General features: G+C 57.0%; 3 protein-coding genes across 3 annotated transcripts in view; all 3 read right to left on the bottom strand.

Moving 5' to 3' along the window:
- Nucleotides 1-962: 962 nt before the first annotated feature.
- HAPLN4 (hyaluronan and proteoglycan link protein 4) lies at nucleotides 963-8,213 on the bottom strand. Its single transcript, XM_008970990.3, has 5 exons — nucleotides 8,095-8,213; nucleotides 6,773-6,890; nucleotides 6,140-6,502; nucleotides 3,845-4,177; nucleotides 963-3,530 (listed from the first exon to the last, which is right to left on the bottom strand). Exons 1-5 carry the CDS (start codon nucleotides 8,095-8,097, stop codon nucleotides 3,139-3,141), a joined length of 1,209 nt encoding a protein of 402 aa, XP_008969238.3. The 5' UTR covers nucleotides 8,098-8,213; the 3' UTR covers nucleotides 963-3,138.
- A 4-nt stretch (nucleotides 8,214-8,217) lies between these two features.
- Nucleotides 8,218-18,743, bottom strand: TM6SF2 (transmembrane 6 superfamily member 2). The gene is made up of 10 exons (XM_003817729.6): nucleotides 18,505-18,743; nucleotides 16,393-16,496; nucleotides 15,716-15,813; nucleotides 15,544-15,647; nucleotides 15,058-15,140; nucleotides 13,984-14,108; nucleotides 13,341-13,442; nucleotides 12,976-13,068; nucleotides 11,849-11,968; nucleotides 8,218-10,237 (listed from the first exon to the last, which is right to left on the bottom strand). The coding sequence occupies exons 1-10, from the start codon at nucleotides 18,597-18,599 to the stop codon at nucleotides 10,028-10,030; spliced, it is 1,134 nt and encodes a 377-aa protein (XP_003817777.1). The 5' UTR covers nucleotides 18,600-18,743; the 3' UTR covers nucleotides 8,218-10,027.
- Nucleotides 18,744-21,890: 3,147 nt separating this feature from the next.
- The window catches only part of SUGP1 (SURP and G-patch domain containing 1), a 43,920-nt gene continuing 41,532 nt past the window's right edge, over nucleotides 21,891-24,278 (bottom strand). The window contains exons 11-14 of the mRNA XM_003817728.6: nucleotides 24,067-24,173; nucleotides 23,112-23,257; nucleotides 22,325-22,454; nucleotides 21,891-22,052 (exon numbers count right to left, since the gene is read on the bottom strand). Of these exons, the coding sequence (XP_003817776.1) occupies nucleotides 22,026-22,052; nucleotides 22,325-22,454; nucleotides 23,112-23,257; nucleotides 24,067-24,173 (410 nt within the window). The 3' untranslated portion in view covers nucleotides 21,891-22,025. The remainder of the gene's footprint in view (nucleotides 22,053-22,324; nucleotides 22,455-23,111; nucleotides 23,258-24,066; nucleotides 24,174-24,278) is intronic.

The raw sequence follows: 24,278 nt of genomic DNA on the forward strand, positions 1-24,278 counted from the left end.
GAACCTGACTACAAAATTATGATGCATTCAATCCAAACCATTGATCCTCTTCAGACTGTCAGAAGAATGAGGAAGAGGAGATTTACTTATTTTTATTTTTTGAGACAGGGTCTCACTCCGTCGCCCAAGCTGGAGTGCAGTGGTACAATCATGGCTCACTGCAGCCTCGACCTTCTGGCTCAAGCAATCCTCCCACCTTGGTCTCTTAAAGTGCTGGGATTATAGGCATGATCCACTGTGCACGGTCAGGACCTTACACTATTTTTTCTCTTCATGCTTTGTTGTATCCTAGAAACTTCCAGTGCTTCCTCAGCCCCCGCCCTCAGCCCACATATTCATGTCAGGGAAAGTTTGTAACGTCTCTCCCTTCCTGGTACAGGAACTCCCCATCCAGTTTCCCGAATTTCATGCCCTGGATCTTGTCAATGACCCAGTCAGGACAGAGTTGACAAGGAGCAGACCCATGGTGGGTGGCTAAAGGGAGACAGTGGGCACAGGATGGGGGAAGAAAGAGGAGCAAGAGATTGGGGAGGTGGGGGAGGAATAAAGGACCCCACTTCCAAAGAGAATAAAAATCAAGCCCGGCCAGGCGCAGTGGCTCACGCCTGTAACCCCAACACTTTGGGAGGCCGAGGTGGGTAGATCACCTGAGGTCAGGAGTTCAAGACCAGCCTGGCCAACATGGTGAAACCCTGTCTCTACTAAAAATACAAAAATTAGCCGGGTGTGGTGGCAGGCACCTGTAATCCCAGCTACTCGGGAGGCTGAGGCAGGAGAATCACTTGAACCCGGGAGGCAGAGGTTGCAGTGAGCCAAGATTGCACGACTGCACTCCAGCCTGGGCGACAGGGCAGGACTCCATCTCAAAAAAACAAAACAAAAAAAAACCCCAAGCCCCCCAAGCTTGTAACATCTTATCTACCAAAGTGCATTTATACAGGAATTACCCACTGGCTGCCTCATTTTCTCATTCATCAAAAGAAACAAGGATTTATTGAGCCCCTACTGTATGCTTGGCACTCACGGGGACCACAGAACAGCCCTGGTACAGTGGGAGAACACAGGTTCAGAAGGAGTTTGTCACTTGGTCACACAGTGAGCAAGAAGAGGCAGAATTCAAACCCAAACCGACCTGGTCCCAAAACTCAGAGATAGGTTTCCTAGAGATGACGTGACAGTAAAGAGGGCCCCAGGGGGACCCCAGTACTCCTGCAGGCAAGACTTCAGGACTGGGGTCTCCCACGGCCGGGATGGCCTTGTCCATGGATCATGTCCCCCCAGCTGCCTGTCAACGCCGAGAACTTCGGCTGGGTCCTGACCTCTTAGCACAGATCGCCGCTTAGAGCCTGGTGGGTGTTGAATTTTAAAGAACATTCCATCCCTCCTGGATCTCTAAGGAGGGAAATGTGGGTGGGGGTCAGGGAAGGAGAGAGGAACTGAGTGAGAATGGAGATGGGGTCTCAGAGGACAAAAGAGGAGCTCAGTGCTTGCATATCTCAACAGACCAGGGCACGCCATAGGCTCGGTTTCCTCATTTGTAGGACGACAACAAACATGCCCGGGTGTTGCAAGATTGTCTCGTGCACAGCTGCTATGCGGCATAGAGTTAACGTGCAAACGGAGGGTGGCTTAGCAGCTCCAGAAGTCCAGCCCTGTCTGGGGAAGGGGCAGCCATCAGGCCCCTGATGGGGTGCAGTAGGGTAGCCCTAGTAGGAGGCACCCAGGACTTCTGGCCCACAATGAGAAGTTCCTGAGAACTGGAAGTTTGGTTGTCATGAGGACAACGTTGACAGTCTCTATGGCAACAGCTTGGTGAACAGGGCCCCGTTGTCCACAAGGAAAAGCCTAGGGGGACAGGTGTTCTGTTACCTCGGACACCAGAGTTTGGTCACCATGGCAACAGTGGTGGGGTCCAAACCGCCTGGGGGCGGAGCATGGAGGGTGGTCTGGAACTGGAGTGGGCCTGGGGACAGGGACAGTTTGTTTCCATGGTGAGAGCCGGAGAACTGGATGTTGGGTCACCCTGGGGACAGCTTCGGGGAGGGTGATCTCCATGGCGGTGAGTCAGGGTAGGGACAGCCAGAAGTTGAGGTGGAGGTCTCTGGGGTGGGGGCCAATGAGATGAGAAATGTGTGGTATCCATGGTTACAGCTGGAGGAGGGAGGCACTGTCTTCATGGGTGTGCCTGATGAGGGAAGGGGTGTGTGACTCTAGGTGACAGGTAGCAGCAGGACTGGTTGCCTTGGTGACAGTGGGACCCAAGGCAACTGCTCTGCATAACTAGTGACATGGATCTTACCGGTCCCCAGGCCTGGGAAGATGGTCTGTTTGGTGACAGTTGGGAAAGGGACGTCAGAGGACAGGGTGGGTTTGCTCTCCCTTCAAAGAAATATCTGAGGGGTGGGACGTGGCCCCCAGTAAGTGAGCCAGCTGGCTGTGTGTCAGTCTGAGGTGGCAGATGGGGGTGCTCGCCCATGAAACTAGAGGGGTGTGCCCTGTTACCCAGAAACTGCAGGGGACTCTCAGGGAGAGGGGGAGAATGGGAGTCTCCAGGACTCAGGTCACCATAAGGGAAAATAAGCGCCTCGGCCCACAACCTCCATGTGACCGCGGGGAGTGACCCTGAAGTTCCTGTAGTCTCTCCAGTTGAGGAGGAGGGGGAGGAGGAGGCGCCCAGTGTCCCACGTGACCGCAAGGGACTAGTGTTCAGTCTCCAGTGAGATGCAGAAGGTGTACGGCCGGTCTCTAGTCAATCCCGGGGGTCCAGCCACCAGGCGACCACGGGGGCAGTTGGTCTGTTTCCAAGTGGTCTCAGGAGGCGTGGCCAGTCTTCAGGAGCCTGCGGGTTCTGCTGGCCTCCTGAGGTCCTCAGGGGGCGTGGCCCTCATGGAGAAAGTTGGGGAGTTGGGGGAATCCTCTGTCCAGAAGAGGTGAAGGCTGGCCAGGCTCCAGGGAACTCCAAAGTACTGTTCTGCCAGGACTAGCCAGTCTTCAGGGACCCCAGGGGCACAGTTAGTTTGTAAGGGACCACAGGGAATGTGGCCAGTGTCCAGGGCTTCAAGGGCGTGGCCAGCCTCCAGGGGACCACAGGGCTCTAGACCAGTGGTCAAGCGCCCTGGCTGTCCGCCTGCTCCCAGCCTAGACGTGCAGAGGGGTCCAGGCAGCAGGATCGCGCGCGCCCCCTGCCCAGCCGCCGCCGCCCGCCCAGCCCCAGCCCCAGCCGCCAGGTGCCGGGTCCGGTGCTCCTGGAGCGCGGTAGCAGTAGACGCCGAAGAGCCGTCGGGTGGCGTCCGGGAAGCCGAGGCTGCGCACACCAGGCCTGCGGCCTCCGCAGCGCGCGCGCGGGTTCACGATGGGGTAGCGCGCGCTGCCATCGGCCAGCCAACCCGCGGTGCAGCGGTCCAGCAGCTGCAGCTTCCACGCGGCGAACAGCTGCCCCACCTTGGCCACGGCCGCGCCACGCGCAGCACACGCGCGCGCAGCTCCGGAGAAGGGTACAGGTCGCAGCGGCTTCAGGAAGAACACGCGCCCTGCGGGGGTAGGGTGGGGGGTGGGTTATTAGTGCGGCTCCTGGGACCCTGCTTCGGTGGGATTCAGGACTGCCCCCCGCATGCAGCCTAGGACTCTGGCCTCGGCCCCGGGATCCAGGAACAGTTCCTCCTTTGCAGCCTGGGACCCCAGCCTAGGCCCAACCAGCGTTGGTACCAGGCGGTGTGTGCTGCGCCTAGGCACTCTTGGGAGAGGGGTCTCCTGTTTCTGATCGCTAAGAGCTGGGTGGGGAAGAAGGCCCCGGGGTTGGGGTAGTGTTGCAGCAGAGGCCAGTCTTGGGGTAAGGCCTACGCACCCGGCAGGTTGGACGTGAAGCAGAAGGCGTCGTAGCGTTCCTCGGCATTATGGCGATACCCGTAGTTGCGCAGGCCCCCGTTGGCATCACCGCCGCCCCCTGCGCTCCCGGTCCCCCCCAGGCCGCCGCAGGGCTCCCGGGGCCGGTTCACGGGGTATTGCACTGAGCCGTCGCGCAACCAGCCCGCGTTGCACCAGTCCAGGCCGTCGCGCCAGGCCGCGTGCAGCTGTTCTGCAGATGCCAGGATGCCGTCCTGCTCGGCGCACGCGCGCTGCGCCTCCGCGAAGGTCAGCTTGTATCGGCCTCCACGGGGGTGGTAGGGAAAGACCACGCCTGGCGGGGGGCGCACGGGATCAGCAGGTATACCCCAGCCCACCCTCATGCACCTGACGTCTGGGGTGCTATGTGACTCTTCAACCGGGACCTTTCAGTCCATTCCTCCTCACTCTGGCCTCAGACCTGACCACGATCCTCCCCAGCTCACACCCCATATAGCTGTCTCCCTTCACTTTAAGCTTGGGATTCACTTGACCCTCCCCCTTAACATACTATTTGTGTCCATCCCCTTCCACCTCTGGAGGACTTTGCTCATGCTCTTTCCACCTTATTCTACCTGTTGAACTCCTATTCATCCTTCAAAATCCAACTCCCAAACCCTCTTCCATTCAGTCCTGTGTGCCTCTGACATTCCGCCAGTACTGGGTCCCTCCCTCTGGTCCAGCCCTGAGCCCACGGAGCCTGCGTTCAGTGCTGACTCTCCTAGACTAGGACCCCCTGGAAGATTGGCCCTAGGTGAAGACCCCTTTGATTCCCCCAGCATTGTCCAAGGGAGTACCCACTGGGTTCCCTTCTACCTTCAGTTCTGATGACTTTGGAACTTGTCCCTCATTGGACTCACAGTCCGTTCAGCTCAAGTATTTTGTGTGTCTGTGTTTGAGGGACGCGAGTTGGGCGTGAGTGGGGTACCCAGGAAAGAGGCAGACAGGGTCCAGGGAGAAGGCCTGGAGCTGACAGACTGGGGATTGAATCCTGTCTCTGCCACCAACTAGCACTGTCCTGGGCAAGGCTGTAACCTCTCTGAGCCTGTTGTCCATCTGCTGGTAATAGCTGTCTCCCTTGGGGTTTTTAGGAAATTAAATTAGAGACTCCTGAGAACTCTTCAACTAAGCACCTGCCACAGAAAATGTCCAGTAAAGGAGAGCTGCTGCTATTATTGTTGTTATTTGTTGTTGTTAGGGAGGTCAGCAAGCAAGGGCCCTGAAATCTCACCTAGAATCTTCTAAAGAGAACTGGAAAAGGCCAATCAAATGGGAGGGAATTCTTCAAATAGAAACCCCACCTCCCAGCTCCAGGGTGAGCCAATCAGAGCATCCCATCTTCCAGCTACAGTGATTGGCTCACAGTTGGGCACATGACTCAAGCTGAGCCAGTGAGGGACAACTCTGGGACTCTAGCTGCTGCTCCTAGGAAATCAGTTGCTAAGCAGGGAAGTGAAAGCTTAGGCACTGTGGTCTTGGTTCCAGAAAGAGAAGCCTGTCGGAAGAAAGCCTACCTGGGAAGCAGAGCAGAAGGATGGTTCCTGACATGGTGTGAGTGCCTGGATCTCACTGTGCCTGAATCCTATCCCAGGACTTCTCAGTGTCCTCATTGTGGACATTTTGGACTGGATCACTTTTATTTTATTTTATTTTATTTATGTATTTATTTATTTATTTTTGAGATGGAGTCTCGCTCTGTCGCCCAGGCTGGAGTGCAGTGGCATGATCTCCACTCACCGCAACCTCCACCTCCCGGGTTCAAGAGATTTTCCTGCCTCAGCCTCCCAAGTAGCTGGAATTACAGGAATGCACCACCATGCCTGGCTAATTTTTGTATTTTTACTAGAGATGGGGTTTCGGCATGTTGGCCAGGCTGGTCTTGAACTCCTGACCTCAGGTGATCCGCCTGCCTCAACCTCCCAAAGTGCTGAGATTACAGTCGTGAGCCACCATGCCCAGCCTGGATCACTCCTTGTGGGGGACTATCCTGTGCCTGGTAGGATGTTTAGCTGCATCCTTGGCCTCTACCCACTAGGGGCTAGTAGCAACTGCCTTCTCCAGATGTGACAACGTAAAATATCTCCAGACATCGCCAATGTCCCTGGGGAGGAAAATCACCCAGAACCAGATATGGGGACTCTACCCCAACCAACCTTCTAAATGCCTGCAGGCCAACTTGATTTGGTTTATGTCCCTTGCCATCACCGCCCCCCTCCTTCCTCAGAAGCAAGGTTTATCCTCCCCACCGGCTGATCACCTTCCAGGTCCAGCTTGACCATGCCAGCGTCGTCTTCCAGCTCATTGGTGACTTCGCACTCATAGCGCCCGTAGTCTTGCAGCGTGACGTTGCGGAGGACCAGGGAGGCATCCCCAGGCCCGTCGCCCTGCAGCTCAGCCCGCCCACGGTAGCTGCCGAATGCCCGGTGCTGGGGGCCTAGTGCCACGAAGACGTCGGTGAAGGCCAGCGGGTCCACCACCTTTGTCCACTTGAGCCGGACGCCGTCGTGACCGTGGGCGGCTGCCTCATAGTGGTAGCGGCAGGGCAAGACGATGGTGCCACCACGGTGGCTTACCACCTGCCCAGGCGCTGTCTGTACCACTACCGAGCCCGACTCACCCTCTGAGGACAACCAAGCAGGGTTCAGAGGAGGGGCCTAGGGGCAGAAGGGGGCCTCTGGGGAAGGTGTCTCTGGGGAGGGGAACGTGGGAAGACTCGGGTGGGGGTCGGGGAATCAGAAGGGTCCAGGGGCTCAGGGAGAGGGCGAGGGGCTCAGATGGGGAGTGGTTGGGGGAACCGCGGACGTCAGGAACGCCCTACCCCCTACCCCTCTCCGCACTTGGCCACTTCTGCTTTTCGCGGAGAAGACCACTTTTAGCGGCCCGGACTCACCCAGCACGTGCACGACCTTCTTCCGGCCACGCTGCGCCCCCGCAGGGGCTGTGAGCAGCAGGACGCCCCAGGCCGCGGCCCAGAGCGCGCCGGGACCGAGGGCCGCCCGAGCGCACACCTGGGGGGCGGGCACAGGGCGCTCAGTCCAGCCTCCCAGCCTTGGCTTTTCGGAGGCCTGGCTCCCTCCCGGGCCTGCCTTCCCCACAGCGAGGACCTCTCTCACGCCCATGTCCCCACCCTTTCCGGGGTCCTGGAGAACTCCCCCTCCTCCTCTTGGGACCTCACATCCTAGCTTCTGCAAGAACCCACGCCCCTAGACTCCCCCCCGCCCTCAGTCCTGCCCCAGATCCCGCCTCATTCCCCCCCACCCCAAAACCCGAGGCTCGCTGCCCCGCCCCCTTCTGGCCCTGGCCCGGGCCGGGGATAGGGGGGTGGGGAAGAGCTGGAGGAGCGGCGGCAGCAAGGTTATCCGTGCGCCAGGAGACTGCAGCAAACCGGGCCGGGGCGGGCAGGGAGGGGGGAGAGCTGGAGAGACAGAGGGAGAGACGCGGGGAGAGAACAGGGACAGAGAGAAAGGCAGGGAGAGGCAGAGAAGAGAGTGCGCGACACAGAAAAAGGGGAAGGGAAGAGGGAGAGGCAGAGATGGAGAGGGAGAGACAGATGGAAAAGGAGAGACAGATGGAAAAGAAGAGACAGATGGAGAGGGAGAGACAGAGATGGAAAGGGAGAGACAGAGAGGCAGAGGGAGAGACAGAGGGGCAGAGGAAGATACAGAGATGGAGAGGGAAAGACAGAGATGGAAAGGGAGAGACAGAGAGGAAGAGACAGAGAAGCAGAGGGAGAGAGAGAGAGGCAGAGGAAGATACAGAGATGGAGAGGGAGAGACACAGATGGAGAGGGAGAGACAGAGAGGCAGAGGGAGACAGAGAGGCAGAGGGAGAGACAGAGAGGCAGAGGGAGCGACAGAGAGGGAGAGGGAGAGACAGAAAGGGAGAGGGAGAGACAGGAGAGTGCCAGAGGCAGAGAGACTTAGAGAAGAGGAGGGAGAGATAGGGACAGGGAAAGACAGAAACGGAGAGGAGAGGAAAAAGGCGGAGAGGAGAGGAAAAAGGCAGAGAGGATGACAGAGATGGAGAGAGGCAGGGAGAAATGGAGAGGGAGAGAACCTAGAGTGCCAAAAAGAGAGATCAAAGAGGGTGAGAGACAGAGAAAAGGAAGAGACAGAAGAAACTCAGAGGGATATAGATTCAGAGGCAGAGAGATATAGAATCCAAGACTGGGGAGACGGGGCACGCACCACCCGAGCCCGCAGCCCCACTTACCATCTTGCCCGCGCGGCCCCCGCCGAGCGGCCCCTACGCACCCAGACTGCGCTCCCCGCACACCCGGTTAAGACTGGGCAGGTCCCTGCAGGCGGCGCAATCCCGGCGTCTGCCTGCAAGGGGAGGAGGAAGGCGGGCGAGGCGGGGTGTGTTAAAGGGGCCGCGGCGGCCCACGCTCCCCTGGAGCAGTGGCTGGAGCGCGGGTGGAGAAAGAAGCGCTCTGGACTTGGAGTGCAGAGCTAGTTCCCTCATCCTGCTAGCTGAACTTAGGCCAGGGAAGAACCTCTCTGAGCCTCAGTTTAACCATCTTTGAAATGGAGGAGGGGGCTGAGTCTTCTATCTTGGTTACTGTGCTTTGGCAGGGGACCTGGGGGATCTGGTGAAAGAGATCATTTGGCCTGCAGGCCACCTGTCCATTGGGTAGTCATAGTGGAGTCCTGGTCTCCAGCACCCCAAAGGTGCTCCCTGTGCAGGGTGGGGGCCTCACGATAGTCACACTCTGCTGTGGACTGGAGCCACAGGCCCCAATCCAAGTCTGCCCCTCACTGGCTGTGAGACCTTGGAGGAGACAGTTGGCCTCTCTGAGCCTGCTGCTGACTCTTTGGTGAAGATCCAGTAGCTAGACATACAGTAGATCTCCGGTAGGGGTTGGGAGGGGCAAGAAAAAGGGACATCTAGGCCGGGCGCGGTGGCTCACGTCTGTAATCCCAGCACTTTGTGAGGCCAAGACGGGAGGATCACCTGAGGTCAGGAGTTCGAGGCCAACCTGACCAACATGGAGAAACTCTGTCTCTACTAAAAATACAAAATTAGCCAGGTGTGGTGGCACATGCCTGTAATCCCAGCTACTCAGGGGGCTGAGGCAGGAGAATTGCTTGAACCCAGGAGGTGGAGGTTGTGGTGAGCCAAGATCGTGCCATTGCATATCAGCCGGGGCAACAAGAGTGAAAACGCCGTCTCAAAAAAAAAAAAAAAAAAAAAAAAGGAAAGAAAGAAAGAAAAGGAAAAGGGACATCTGGTCAAGGTCCCTGACTTACTCCAGGCCCAAGTCGGCCCTAAACCTGGCCTTTCACCCAATTTCAAAAAATCAAACAATAGCAAACAGTGAGTCTTTCTCCTAACACCTTGGCTTCCTTCCAGGACTCAGTTTCCCCTAAAATGAGCCCAACCCGACCAGATAGGAGAGGCAGGGTTGTGGTTTCTGTGGTCCAACAGGCTGGGGCTCCATCTCTTAGCTCAGCCATGCCTTGGGGGCTGAGGGGGGGAATGATCTCAGACCAGGACCTTCACCTCCTGCAGCTTTGGTTTCCCCATCTGGAATATGGAGTGAGATCCAGCATGTAGCAGTCAAGGTATACAGTAGGTGCTTAATAAATGTATCATGCTATTAGTTATGATTTATTGGTAGAGCAGGAACTTTTCTCTCTGGCCGTGACCTTGGGCAGGTCTCTTGTCCATACTGAGCCTCGGTTTTCCCATCTGGAAGATGAGCTGTGCATACCAACCAGAGGCCACCTTCTGCTATCCCAGCACCTCTCGCTCCTGGCAACCACGATGGCAGTGATAGGTGGGCCCTCATGGGGGCCAAGAAGAGGATCCCTTGCCCCTGCACCCTGAAACACTTAGGCAGTGATATTCTGGAAATCGAAAGGGTTTTTACTGAAAGGATCCATGGGGGGATGATGGGTAAGTTCTGGAAGGGGTAGAAGCGTTCGTGTGGGAGTTGGAGCATGGTGACAGCTGTGGGAGGCTCTCCTTGCAGGAACACTTGGTCGTTGGTCTCCGTCCCACCCACTGGACTGAAACTACCATAGCCAAGACTAAAGACACCCGGAGATGTCCCTCCTGTCTCTAAAACACCCAACCCCCGCTTCCCCAGGTAGGGCTGACTGGGCACGTAAACAGAGTCCTGGGTCCTGAGTCCACAGCTCTCTCAATGCTGCTTCTTGTGGAGGGCTAGGGGGTCGGAGGGTGGTGGCTGGTGGAAGAATGCGGGCCACTGAAGGCAACGGTAGGCCAGCAGGTGGGGGCCCAGCGCATACAGCAGATTGCACACGAAGAAGCAGCCCCAGGTGTCCTCAGGCACACGGTAGGTGAAGGGTGTGCGCAGGTGCATGGAAGCCCCCATGTGCGAGAACTGTGCCTGGTAGCCAGACAGGGAAGATGGATGTCAGGGGCCAGGAAGGAACTGAAATCCCAGCATCACCGACAGCCCCCCAGGTAGGTCAGGCAGAACCCAGGGGATGCCCATCCCCACCTCTCGGGCTTTGGTCATCTATCTGTTTCCCATCTCCAGTCCATCTATCTGTCTTTTTTTTTTTTTTTTTTTGAGACACAGTCTCACTCTGTTGCCCATGCTGGAGTGCAGTGGTGCAATCTCGGTTCACTGCAACCTCCGCTGCCTCCTGGGTTCAAGTGATTCTCGTGCTTCAGCCTCCTCTGAGTAGCTGGGACTACAGGCGTGCACCTCTATGCCCAGTTAATTTTTTGTATTTTTAGTAGAGATGGGGTATCATCATGTTGCCCAGGCTGGTCTCGAACTCCTGAGGTCAGGCAATCCATCCATCTTGGCCTCCCAAAGTGCTAGGATTACAGGCGTAAGCCACCATGCCTGGCCTATTTTTAAAATTTCTATCTATCTATCTATCTATCTATCTATCTATCTATCTATCTATCCATCCATCTATCTATCTATCTATTTAGAGATAGGGTCTTGCTCTGTTGGCCAGGCTGGAGTGCAGTGGCACAATCATGGCTCACTGCAGCCCCAACCTCCTGGGCTCAAGTGATCCTCCAATCTCAGCCTCCCGAGTAGCTAGCACAGCAGGCACGTGCTACCATGCCCAGCTAATTTTTGTACTTTTTGTAGAGACAGGTTTTTGCCATGTTGCCTAGGCTGGTCTCAGACTCCTGGACTCAAGCAGCCCTCCCACCTCGGCCTCCCAAAATGCTGGGCTTACAGGTGTGAGCCACCTCGCCTGGCCTTCTGTCTGTAAAGATTCCTGCCCTTACATGTCCTGTCTGTCCCTCCCTGTGCTTGTCCACTTGTCTGTGAGTCCCCCCCAACTTGCCTAACCCCATCTCCTGGGCCCTGCACCCCATCTCTCTCTGACCTGGCTCCAGATCCTCCTCCCAGTCTTCCCCACCCCAGAGGTCTTGGCACAAATCCTGTGGATTCTAAATGTTTTCCTGGTCCCTACTTCCCTGGCCGGGGCCCAGGCTTTAGCACTTTTCATCAGGAACCCAGAAAAGGCTCCTAGCTCTGACTGGGCCCCTCACTGCTCAAACTCCTCCTCAAACGCCCCATCACCCTCAGTACAAGCCCCCAGTCCCAGAGTTCAAAGTCTTCAGCATCCAGCTGCCAATTTCTCTTATCTGCCTTTACCTGGGTTATGGCCCTGCTAAGTCACTCTCTCCCTCTGTGCTTCTCCTTGTGCTGTTCCCATTCCTGGAATGCCCTTCCCTGCCTGGAGAACTCATCCTCGTACATCAAAGCCTAGCTCCTATGCCTTGCTTCTAGGAGACCTTTCCCCTCTGGAATCCTTCACAGCCCCTGTCCCTGTTTTCCTGGGGCTTGGAGTGTCTGTATCTGGCTTTGTCTCCCCTAGACTAGGGAATCCTGGGATACTGGGCCTGGGGCTGGGGCCTCTTGGGGGCTCATCATTACAGTGCCCAGGGAGGACACCAAAGGCATTGATGAGTAGACAGAAATTCCCTCCCACATGCCTGCTCACCCACCCACCCGCCACCTCACCTGGCCGATGGCTCCAGCAAACACCAAGGCCCAGTCTGGCAGCCAGGAGCAACCAGGGAAGGTGAGAGCATAGGCAGCCAGGCCGCAGAAAGGCAGGACATAAAACATGTACATCAGCATCTGCAGGGGCGGGAGGAGAGGGGCACCAGCCTGTGAGATGAGCAGCTACCCCAGGTGGGTCTCCTGAGACCCCTGAGGTGGAGGCCCTGAGGAAGGATCTGGATGGCCTCAGACCCCACCCAGGCTCTCTGCAAAGTGCTCCTCTATTTCCCTTGGGGATCCTTGCCCCCAACCCCCGAACACATACACCAAACCTACTAACCTTTCTCTGGAAGTGGCATGCGACCCTGGCCTAGCCAGTCGGAGCATTCCAGCCCCCTGTCCATGATGCTCAGTAAGGGATGGGCAAGTGATTCAGGCTGGGCCAATCTGAGCCTGCCTAAGACTTGTGCTTAAGCTCAGGGGTAATAAGGGCTCACATTGCTCTGGGGTGGCTGAGTGGGGTGCATGGAAGCCTGAAGCTGCCACAGGCTGTCTCTGCCACCCCATAAAGGGACTGCCTGAGAGTGAAGCCATGCAAAGAAAGCAGAGCTCAGAGACCGGGCATGGTGGCTCATGCCTGTAATCCCAGCACTTTGGGAGGCCGAGGTGGGTGGATCACTTGAGGTCAGGAGTTCGAGACCAGCCTGACCAACATGGCAAAACCCCGTATCTACTAAAAATACAAAATTAGCTGAGTATGGTGGCTCACGCCTGTAATCCCAGCTACTTGGGAGGCTGAGGCAGGAGAATCACTTGAGCCCAGGAGGTGGAGGTTGCAGTGAGCCGAGATCATGCCATTGCACTCCAGCCTGGGCCACAAGAGCAAAACTCTGTTTAAAAAAAAAAAAAAGAAAAAGAAAGAAAGAAAAGAAAGGAAAAGAAAAGAAAAGAAGAGCCCAGAGTCTGCACCTTGAGCACCTGGATCCAGCCACACCTGAAGACCACATCTGTCCTTTTTTGGTAGGACAGTAAATTCCATACGGGCTTCTGCCTGTTTGAGTTGTGCTTCTGGCACCTGCTTCAAAGAGGCCCAGTGGACCCCTACCCATGGCAGGGGCGTGGTCTTCTCCCCGCTCCCCTCTCACCTGCACCTTAGGGTAGGCCACAGGGTCCCGCAGGTATGGCTCATACTGGTAGATATAGACAAAGCAGGCATCTGTGGGGCAATCAAGCACCACCTGGAGCAGACAGACATACCAAGAACCCTCAGACATCCCTCCCACAGGAAGCCTCCCCCACCCTCCCAGGCCCACACCCCTTTCTCTGGCCTCTCCCAGCCCATCTCAAGTTGGGCTGGCTGGGAGAAATGGGGCTTTGTCATGGAACACTCAGGTTAGACTTGATGAAGATCTTCCTTGGATGATCAAACAGGAAGGGCAGTGTGGGAGAGGTGGGTCAGGGAAGGGAGACTGGTGGCAGGGGAGGGGGAGACCAACCAGCGCAGACTCACCAGGCCCCGGAACAGAGTGAAGAAGCCAGCAAGGATGAGATATATGACAAGGGCCAGGTCAGCCGGACGCTGCAGGAGTCCCTTTCTTTGTTCCTCTTGCACCTGGCCCAGGGGAGAGAAACAGACAGCATGAGAGGTAGTCAATGACAAGTATTCAGTAGGTACTCAATAAAGGTTCCTAAGGCTCCTCCCTTCTTTCTTTTTTTCTTTTTTCTTTTTCTTTTTCTTTTTTTTTTTGAGACAGGGTCTCATTCTGTTGCCCAGGCTTGAGTGAAGTAGCACAGTCTCAGCTCACTGCAGCCTCAATCTCCTGGGCTCAAGTGATCCTCCCACCTCAGCCTCCCGAATAGCTGGGACCACAGGCATGCACCACCACATCTGGCTAATTTTTTAACTTTTTGTAGAGTTAAAAAATCTGGCTGTGTTGCCCAGGCTGGTCTCCAATTCCTGGGCTCAAGCGATCCTCATGCCTTGGCCTCCCAAAATGTTGGGATTACAGGCATGAGCCACTGCACCCAGCCCTCCCTTCTTTCTTGTGACAAAGGAGAACCTTCCACAGAAACTAAGTCTTTGACCAAAAGCAACTGACACGGGGAAGGTTCAGGCACATTGGGACAAGGCCTAAGAGGGGTAAGGCACTCACCATGTTGGCGGTGCAGCGGGTTAGCGCCCGGGGCTGGCTGAAGACCTTCATGCCAGCCCAGCATGGCACCAGCAGGTAGGGGATGGTGAGGAAGAAGGCAGGCCTGATCTCGGAGCTGTATTTGCCTGCCATGGTGCAGGAGAGAGGGCATCAGCCATGCCAGAACCCTGCTGGACATCTGTTTGTTTGTTTGTTCTGAGACAGAGTCTTGCTCTGTCACCCAGGCTGGAGTGCAGTGATGCAATCTTGGCTCACTGCAACCTCTGCCTCCCAGGTTCAAGCAATTCTCTTGTCTCAACCTCCTGAGTAGCTGGGATTACAGGCGTGCGCCATTATACCTGGCTAATTTTTGTATTTTTAGTATAGGCAGGGTTTCACCATGCTGCCCAGGCTGATCTTGATCTCCACGGCTCAAGTGATTGATGAGGCAGGTGGATCGCTTGAGCCGAGAGTTGGAGACCAGCCTGAGCAACATAAGGATTACAGGCGTGAGCCACCACACGTGGCCTCTCTGGCTGGACATCTTGATTCAGAAATACCATCCTCATTCAAGCTCCACCACCTTCCATGGCTCCCTAGTGCCCACAGGATGATGTCCATGCTCCTTAGCCTAGCCTGCCTCAATTTACCTTCTGAATATGGATGCTACCTTCCAGTGGGTTCTTTGCTTCCTACAAATACACCTTGGGTGTTCCCTTTGCTGAGGTTTTGCCATGCCAACCTCCCAGACTGCCTTCACTGCTCTACCTCCCAACACCTACCCCTGAAGCTTTCACCCTGTCCCCAAGATTCACCCTAAAATTCCCTTCCTGTGTCAAGACCATTCTGGGTCAAACCCCTGGGGCTGGGAACCATTGCCTGGGGAGGAAGCAGAGTTTGGGTTCTCCCGCCTTCCAAGAGGAAACAGGGACCGGAAAGGGGTGGGCTGCTGACTGAGGCTGTGGACACGCAAAGAGGGAGGTGGGGCCTCTGCAGACATCAGGGAAGGGATGGAGGATCCAATGGGGGTGCTTCTAGGTGCAGGGCAGTGACCAAGCCCAAGAGAACCTGGATTTCCCAAAGCCTTGTCCTTACCAAGAATGTTTCCTGTAAGGAACACCAGGATGCTCATGGCGAAGGAACCCAGCCAGTAGAGTCCAAAATTCCGGTATCTCTTCCTGAGCAGGGGATGGAGGGGTGACCAGCAGGTAGTCACTCCGTAATCTCAGAGCCCCAGCCAGGGCCCGGAGACCACCGTGGGTTTCCCAGCTCCGGGTCCCTTTCAGTTTTGCCCAGGATGGAAGGGACAACAGGGAGTTGAACGGCGGAATAACAGTGAGACCCTCTGTCCAAGAACAGAAGTGGCTGCCCAGGCACAGGGTGGATGTAAGCAATGCTAGGCCACCACCTACACCTGAGACGTTCCCTGGAACCTTCTCCTGGCCACCCCTGGCTGGAGCCCTAGAGAGGCGTCCTGATTTCTCCTACAGACACTTCTGGCTCCACCCTGCCCTGGGACCCCATCTGAGGATGCAACTTCTCTCCCAGGGTCAGGGGCCACCCTCTCCCTGCCTCCTGCACCTTCTGCAGATGGCGCCAGCCATGGCCAGGTAGAGGAGGTAGTGAACAGTGCCATCCCAGTAGCAGATGAAGACTCCGTGCGCTGTGCGCAGGTATGGCTCTCCCTGTGGGAGCAGGTGGGAGACTCAGACGGGCAGTGCGGTAGGGGGCTCCCTGGTCGTCCCCCAAGTACCTCCTTGGTGTAGAACTCCATGAAGCCCACCACATAGCTGTCTTCCTGAAGAGCGATGATGAGGTCCACAACCGAGGTGAAGGCGAAGACAGCGAAGACTGCAGTGAGTGGGCGGGCCGGGTCAGGTGTGGGAGGGGACACGTGTGGGTGGGGCTAGGGCTCAGTGTGGGCGGGGCTTGAAGTTAAGGTCAGGGATGAGATTATTCCAGGCAAGGACTCCAGACCCAGTCCCTGCCCCAACCCCAAAGGTTGCATGACCACAGTCCTGCCTCATTCTGCATGTCTGATGGAGGAGACACAGCCTGGCTCTCAGAAGTCCCTGGTTTGATTCAGAGGCCCAGTGCCTGCCTTTGGGAGTCCCCAGTCTCATGGGAGAGGCACCGTCCCTGCCCTCAGGAGATCTCAAAGTGATGAGGCAGTATACTCTTTTTCAGGAGCTTCTAATCTGAGGCAGGAGATGCAGTCCCTGTTCTTAGGAGCCCCAGCTCTGAAGGGGGAGGCTCTTTGAGGTTCCCCAGTTTAATGGGAGTGTTCAAATCTCTTTGAGGTCTCCAGTCTGATGGGAGCTCTTAAAGGGCCCCCAGTCTGATGGAGGAGGCCCTTTAATGGCCCCCAAGTCTGAGGGTGGAGGCCCTTGCCTGGACAGTCTTCTTCCCCACAGCTTCCCACTGACTCACCAGCATAGAGTGGGTCATAGGAGACCTCGCCATGGGACAAGCTGTAGAACGCCACGAAGAGCAGACCCAGGATTAGGGCGCTCATCAATGCCACCCACAGGGGGCTGTGGAGAGGGAAGCCAAGTCAGGGAGGCCAGGCCCAGTGCTGAGGCATCGCCCCACTCTCCCTGGTGGGGGAAGGGGCAGACTCCTGGAAGCCCCAGGGGAAGAGACTAAAGTGTCTGTTCACCCATCAATGCTGTTCCCTGAAACTGCTCTCACCCTGTGCCAGGCCCTTGCTCAGGCTGTTTCTTCCTTCTGGAAACCGCTTCCAGAAGTCTTTTCCACTTGGCAAACTCCTACTCATCCTTCATGGCCCATCCACATTGTTCTTCCTCCATGAAGCCCTCCCTGACTCCCCAGAAAGGATCACTGTTTAACTCGGGCTAGCTACAGAGGGGATATTCATCAGCCTGTTTCTTTTTCTCTTTTCTTTTCTCTTTCTTTCTTTCTTTTTTTCTTTTTCTTTCTTCTTTCTCTCTCTCTCTCTCTTTCTTTTTGAGACAGAGCACTGACACCCAGGCTGGAGTGCAGTGGTGCAATCTTGGCTCACTGCAACCTCTGCCTTCTCAGTTCAAGCGATTATCCTGCCTCAGCCTCCCAAGTAGCTGGGATTACAGGTGCCCACCACCACATCCGGCTAATTTTTGTATTTTTAGTAGAGACGGGGTTTCACCATGTTGGCCAGGCTGGTCTCGAACTCCTGACCTCAGGTGATTTGCCCACCTCGGCCTCCCAAAGTGCTAGGATTACAGGCATGAGCCACCACGCCTGGCCTGCCCCTTCTGACTTTACCATTTATCCCATCATTTGTTATGTGTTTGACTCAGTCTGTTCAGTCATTCGACAATGTCAAGCCCCTCTGTGGCCAGGCCCAGCTCCCAAGCCACATGGTCTCGAGTGCTCAGTTCTGTAGACTTCATTGTCTGACGCTCCCAGCTCCTCCCAGCTAAAGTCCAAATGCCTCTATTAACTCCACCCTACCCCTGCCCTGATCTGCACCCACAACCTGATAAGACAGGTCAACCAGTTGCATAGATAACAGAAGCCAGGTCTCCGGGCAGCCCTCAACCCAGGTGGGCAAATCCAGGCCCAGAGAGGATGGGAGTACCGTCCAGTTGTCCAGGGTCACACTCAAGACTCTGTCCATCACTCTCCAGGCCCCTATTTTCTCATGATCCCCTCAGAACCCAAGATTTCCATCCTGACCCCATCTAACAATGACATTATAGTACTCAGATGAGACCAAGACAAATCTTTGTACACAGTTTATAATCCTTAACCGTAACTATGAGATGAGATCTAGGATCGTGCCCATTACACTGATGAGGGAACTGAGGCTCCCAGAGGAACTTGGCTCACCCAGGATCCCAGGAGATGGAGATGGGTATTCCCACCCAGGGAGCCAGGTTCATGGTTAAGACTCTCTCCACCCCATGGCTTGAGTTGAGCTGGGTTTAGAAGTGTGAGGGGCTTGCAGATGCCCACTATCCGGTGGCTGGACCCACAGGGCTAGGATCTAGGGTTAGGAGACAGGGACCAGGAAAGGGAACCAGTAGGGGGAACTGAGTCTAGGGACATGGTTAGCCAGCCCTGAACAAGAGGAAAGTCACAGGCCTGAGACAGGCAATGGAGTAGGGTGTGTGTGTGTGTGTGTGTGTGTGTGTGTGTGTGTGTGTGTGTGCAGGAGCCAGGTACCCGGGGCCTTATCTGGGACAATACTTTTACCCTTGGTGACTTTGGAACCTATGCAGGGCGCATCCCTGGGAAAACCCCAGAAACCCTCCAAAGCTCTGGCTTGTGGGGACTCATCATTCCTTCTTCCCAGGCCACAAACATCCCAGGAGCGGCCGCATCCCAGCCTCCAGCCCGGCGGGAAGGGGACTTCCGGTTAGAGAGGGGTGTTCTTCTGGCCCACCCCAATCCTGCCGGGTCGGAGCTGAGCTGGGGCGCAGGGCTCGCAGAAGCCAGGTCCGCGGACCGCGCATCCTCCCTCCAGCCCACCTCCAGTCCTCCCCGCCCCCGCCCGCCCCCACTGTCCCCAAGGCCGCCCTGGCCCCTCTCCGCACGCACTGCGAGAGCGCCGAGACGTGGTTGAGCGCGTAGGACACCGGGAGGGCGCTCAGCGACAGCGCCGCGATCTTGCCGGCCAGCGGCGGGATGTCCATAGCGGCGGCTGCTGGACCCCGGCTCAGCCCCGACGCGCTCTTCAGGGCGCTCGGCTCCTCGTTGGCGGCGCGTCCCGGCCGAGGCTGCCAGGGACCCGCCCCGCACAAAGGTCGCCCCCCGCTGCGCCCTGGGCAGGCCGCCGTGACCGCCCTGCGTGTTCCCAGGGAGCCTCCAAGGCCCCTCCCCGGCCCTCCCCCTGGCAGCTGCCCCGCCCCTTCGCCCCTCACCATCGACACCCTCGTCTCCAATGGCCGTCCCGCTACTCAGCCTCAGTTTCCCTCACTGTCAAAGGCTGGGACACAACACCTCGGGATGCTTCTGCTCTTAGGCCAAGGGGTGCGCCCTGGAGGTCCTGGCATGCCCCCTCTTTCCCCTGCCTCCACAACTTCGTTCTAAGGAAATTCGTTCTCCTGGACTCTGCGCTTCTAAACCTCTGCATTCCCCAGAGTTTCCCATCCCCACCCAAAGATCAAGTCGGCATTCCCTGTGCGCACTGATGGAGCAACCTCCAGCTCTTGGGTGCAAAATGCCTTTCAGTGGGCTTAGATTTGAGTTTTCATAAGGTGGCCACAAATGTAAACGTGTTTCCAGGCAAGTGTGAAGTTTGTTTGTTTTTTGAGAGGTCTCACTCTGTGGCCCAGACTGGAGTGCAGTGGCCCTCCTTGAACTCCCAGCCTCAAGAGATCCTCCTACCTCAGCCTCCCAAGTAGTTGGGACGACAGGTATGCACCACCACGCGCAGCTAGTTATTTTTTGTAAAGACAGAGGTCTCACTTTGTTGCCCAGACTGGTTTCAAACTCCTGGGCTCAACGGATCCTCCCACATCAGCCTCCCAAGGGGCTGGGATTACAGGCGTGAGCCACTGCGAGGGGTCTTTAAGTGTGAGGCTTTGACTCCGGGGCTGTCCCTTTGCAGGCTAGTCCCGGGTTGAGGGTTCTTCATTTCAGGGAGAGGGTAGAAGGGGTCCTAGGGGGTGGGGGCTGAAGTTAGAATATCGGGATGGAGCCAGTTTGGTGAAGAGTTTGGGAACGGTGCTCCTGGCAGGGAGGAAAATGGCTCAGGCTTGGAACTGAGCAGTGGAAAGGAGGTCGGTTCTGCTGGGGTGTGATGAGAAGCGAGACAGCTGTGAGAGGCTGTGGGAGGTTTTGAACAGCTGGGAGGGGGCCACAGTATTGGGGGGGAGAATAAGGAGACCATCTGTCTTTGTCACCCCCTCCAACCAGACTCTGGCCCATGTGGAGTACTTGTGGATGCTGCAGACAGCAAGGTGAACCATGCCCACCTGACGCCTGCCCTGCGGGACCCCAGTCTGCAGCTGGCACAAATTCTAACCACTACCCCTACCTCAGGCCCCATTCTGCACGCAGCCCCTTAGCTTGACGCCAACTGGGTCACAGGTCTTCCTGAACTGGGCCATAAGAGGGTCTTCTGGCCGCATGTCTGACTCAGCCTCCTTCCCCAGGTGTCCACTGCCCATGGGTGAAGTTCAGGTTCCCCTGGACTTTCCCCAACTCTAACAGGGTCAACACCCCCCAGGCCTGCTTTCTGTCTGCAAAATGAGCCTTCTTGTAAGCGGGCCCCAGCATCCCCTCCTCCAGGCAGCCCTGCCTGCCACCCCCACCCCACCTTCTCCACACAAGGCCAGGGTGTCTGTGCCCAGCTCAGCCTAGGGGCTTGGCCTTGTCCCGTGTACAGGATGCAACTGCACACGCACACAGCACTTGGAGGCCTCGTCCCCTCGCAAGGGGTAAAGTCCATGCCCTGAGCCTGGTGAGCCTCCAGGTTGCTGAGAACTGAGAAGTGACTTGGATGGCTGAATGCCTGGGACCCAGTGCCAGGATTCCCTGAACCACTGGCTGCAGAGAACTACCCCGCTGTGCTCAGGGTCCTGGCCCACTGCCTTCTGGGCAGCCCTCATGCATGGGCACCCAGGCCAAGCCCACCAATGTTACTCTTTGCTCCGCCTCAGCCACAGCGTCAGGAAGGAACAAAGGGTGGTATATCACCCCAGCCTTGGCTCTGCCACTGCATCTGGCACCTCCCTGGTCTCAGACCCCACTGAGACACTCTGCAGACCGCCCCACCACGGCTCCCTGGTTCCTCTCAGTAGCAGCCTCAGACCTCATCCCCAGCAGCCTGGCTGACTGGAGCAGATCTTGTCCACCTGGTCCCCACACTTGGCACCTAGTGTTTGCTGAATGGCTGTGTGAACACAAGCTGGCCCAGGAGCCCGACTCCATGCCAAGCATGTGAATAGGGAGACCCTGGTGCCTGCAGGGGCTGGGCAGCACCCACTGGGTGTGTGTGGGGGGTGGGGGCAGATGGAAATGCAGATTCCCAGGGCCCTGCCCAACCAGCTGACTCGGCAGCTGCAGCTTAACAAGATCCCCAGAGTGACTTAGGCACAAATGTGGGGCTCTGGCCCTGGGGCAGATGTGGGGGTCTTGGCACACACTGTGGCCTGGGCTACCCTCCTGCCTCAAAACCTCCGGCTCTGAGGCCCTTCCTTCTAGGAGCTGCCTGACATGTTGGCATGGCACATCCATGCATCCATGCGGCTGTCCCCTAATGACACAAGCCCCAGGGACTCGTGTGCCTACCACATTGGTGGGACCTGAAGGGCCACAGCCAACACCTGTGTGCTGGGCCGTGCCAGCACCACCTGCCAGGAGAGCACATGGGTGTGCCCAGAAGCCACCTGCCCCCACAGGTCTGAGGGAAGGTGGGGCCCTGCCTGGAGACCCCTCCCCAACCTCCCTCTGCAGCACAGTGCTAGGCTCGGAGGTTCCTGACATTCCTTTAGCCCAGATGTGGCCAAGTCTCCAGCTTTATTATTATTATTATTATTTGAGACAGAGTCTTGCTCTCTTGCCCAGGCTGGAGTGCAAAGGTGCAATCTTGGCTCACTGCAACCGCTTCCCAGGTTCAAGCAATTCTCCTGCCTCTGCCTCCCGAGTAGCTGAGATGACAGGTGTGCACCACCATGCCCAGCTAATTTTATATTTTTAGTAGAGACAGGATTTCACCATGTTGGCCAGGCTGGTCTTAAACTCCTGACCTCCAGTGATCCGCCCGCCCTGGCCTCTCAAAGTGCTGGGATGACAGGCGTGAGACACCGCACCTGGCCTTCCAGCTTTACTATGCTGAAAACAGCTTTCTTCCTCCCCTCCAGTGCAACCCAGGCTGAGCGGGGATGGAGACTCCACAGGCCAATAAGGAGAGCCCCGAGACAGCATCTTGCATCCCGCTGCTAACAGGAGGGGCTTCCTGCAACAGGACCAGGCATCTGTTGTGGATGAGCACTGGGACTTTATTACACGGCACGGCACTCGTGACAACGGAAGGGGTGGGCAGAAATGCAGGCCGGAACATTCCACAGTCCAGGGACGGTTGGTCATTCAGAAAGTATGTATTTCCAGAACACTCAGTAGTAAGGCCGTCTGGGATTGTTCTGTGGAAGGCAAAACAGATAACAGGAGGAGGGGATTAGCGCTAAAGACAGCAGTTCCTCCTGTCTGGAACCTTCCGGAGGCAGCTGAGCCCACACCCTTGAGGTGGCAGGGCAGGCTTGGGGGACGGGTGGGGGCTTGAATGCAGGTGGGTGGTAGGGGGCTCGCTGGTGAGACCCAGCCTGGCTGGACTGAGGGAGGAAGGGAGCCTTCTGTTCCTACCACCACCCTCTCCTGTCGACTGAGCAAAGGCGGCCCAGGCGGGCATGCGTACCAGGGGGTTGGGCCGGAAGCGGTAGGCCAGCATCATCCTTTTGCGGAACGCCTCATACTCGTCGTCCTCCTTGGAGAGCTCCGCCGGCCGGTCAATGCCGAAGCCAGCGCCGTCCACTGTGGTGGTGCCCCTACAGGGAGAAGAGGATGTGAGCAGGGACCTGGGGCCAGAACTCTGGCCGGGGGGCCGGGCACAGCTGGGCTCTCAACAGCACCTCCCGCGGGTGCAGGGCTGGGCTGGGACATATCTGCACAGAGAGAAGCTTGAACCTGAACGGTCAAGGAGGGGAGACCCCCGGGGCGGGGGGGGGGGCGGGGCCTAGGCCCCAGGGTCCCACACAGGAAGGAGGAGCCCACAGTGCAAGTTGTCCCAGCTCTTGGGATGGCAGGATGGTTACTCAAGGACAGCCTTGAAGGGGGCACTCGGGGCCAGGGTCACACCTGGGAGAGCTCCTGCCCATCTCTGGGAGTGGTTTCGCACTCATGGGGAATTCAAATAAGGCCCTTCACAAGGCAGACAAGGCCTGACCCATCTGTACCCTCACCCACCCCATCTGGCCTGGAGATACTCATGAGGGGACGGAAGGAGGCCCTGGGACTGGGGAGGACCCAGCCCGTATGGCCTCCTGCACTGCAGGCCTGTGCCTGACAAGGGGTGTGCAGTGGGGTGCTGTGATCATTTTGCCACAAGGGAAAAGCGATGACATAAAGGGGTGGGAATGGGGAGGCAGCAGGGGACCCACAGACCCCAAGTTAATGGCCATGCCCTCCCACAAGGCCACACTCACTTGTTCACTGGGTTCTTGATGCCCTGGCCCTCTGAGCCCAGCCCCTCGCCCTCCTTCCAGCCCATCTTCATCAGCATCTGGTAGCCGATGTTCTCCACAGTCAGCTTGAACTCCTTGTACTCTGAGTAGTCAGGCTCACGGCCCTCCTGCAAGGTGAGGAGGCAGCTGTCACCCACCAGGGCTGGGGCTGTCGTGGCCCCCAAATCCAACCTTCTGCCTTTGGTTTGAATCAGTGCTGGGACCAGTGGCCCATCTGCCTCCCTCTCACCAGATCAGACTCCTTGAGAACAAACAGACCAAGCTCCTCCTGCTTCTCAGGGTCCCCGGGGCCTTAGTGCCAAACTGTGCACCCCTGGTGGCCAAGTCAAAAGGGCAAGAGGATGAGTTACACAGGCCTTATCCACCTGAGATAAAGCAATGGTTCACTGGCAAAGAGAAGCCCTGTGTTCATGTCCTGAGAGCAATTTGTTGTACAAGGTTCTAATAAGAGATGGACAACGAGGTTACCACCTCACTAATGAGGTTATCAGGCCCTGAACAGTTTTATAAAAAAACCTCAAAAAGATAATGGGGGACATGCCATGTCAGCCCTCTCCCCTCAGGAGCCCAACAGCAGCAGACACAGAATGTTAAACTCTGGTTCTGGAGAGGCCAGTCCGTGGGGACTTCTGCCGGAGAAACACTTTGCCTGTAAACTGCACTTAATTGGCTCCACTGGAAGCAAAATTTCCCCCACAGCCCCAGGAAATGTTTCTGAGGCAGCAGCTAAGCTGCTGTTTCCTAATTCCCCACACAGACGGCGCCTGTCATTAACAGATGCCTCCTGCAGCGAAAGGGCCTGGCTCCTGCTGTGATCGAGAGGGTAGCCAGGCTACTTTGGGCACCTGCAGGGTGAGGCAGCTACAGGAGGGCTGACACGTGGCAGAGGCTGGAGCTGGGGCCCCTCCTGGCTCACCTTCAGGGCCTTGAAGGTCTCCATAAACTTTTCCAGCTCGTCTGGAGGCAGGAAGTCTCCGATGAAGTGCTTGCCCCGGCCCATCTTTGTCAGCTGCTCGGCCCATTCTGCTCAGAGAAGCAGAAAGGTGAGAAGAGGGAGAAGCAGGAAGGAGGGGAGCAGGCCTGGTGGCTCCCAGGGCACAGGTATGAGGCTCAGTGGGAGCCTGGGGC

Source organism: Pan paniscus, chromosome 20 (assembly GCF_029289425.2).
Source record: "Pan paniscus chromosome 20, NHGRI_mPanPan1-v2.0_pri, whole genome shotgun sequence".
Lineage (NCBI taxonomy): Eukaryota > Metazoa > Chordata > Mammalia > Primates > Hominidae > Pan > Pan paniscus.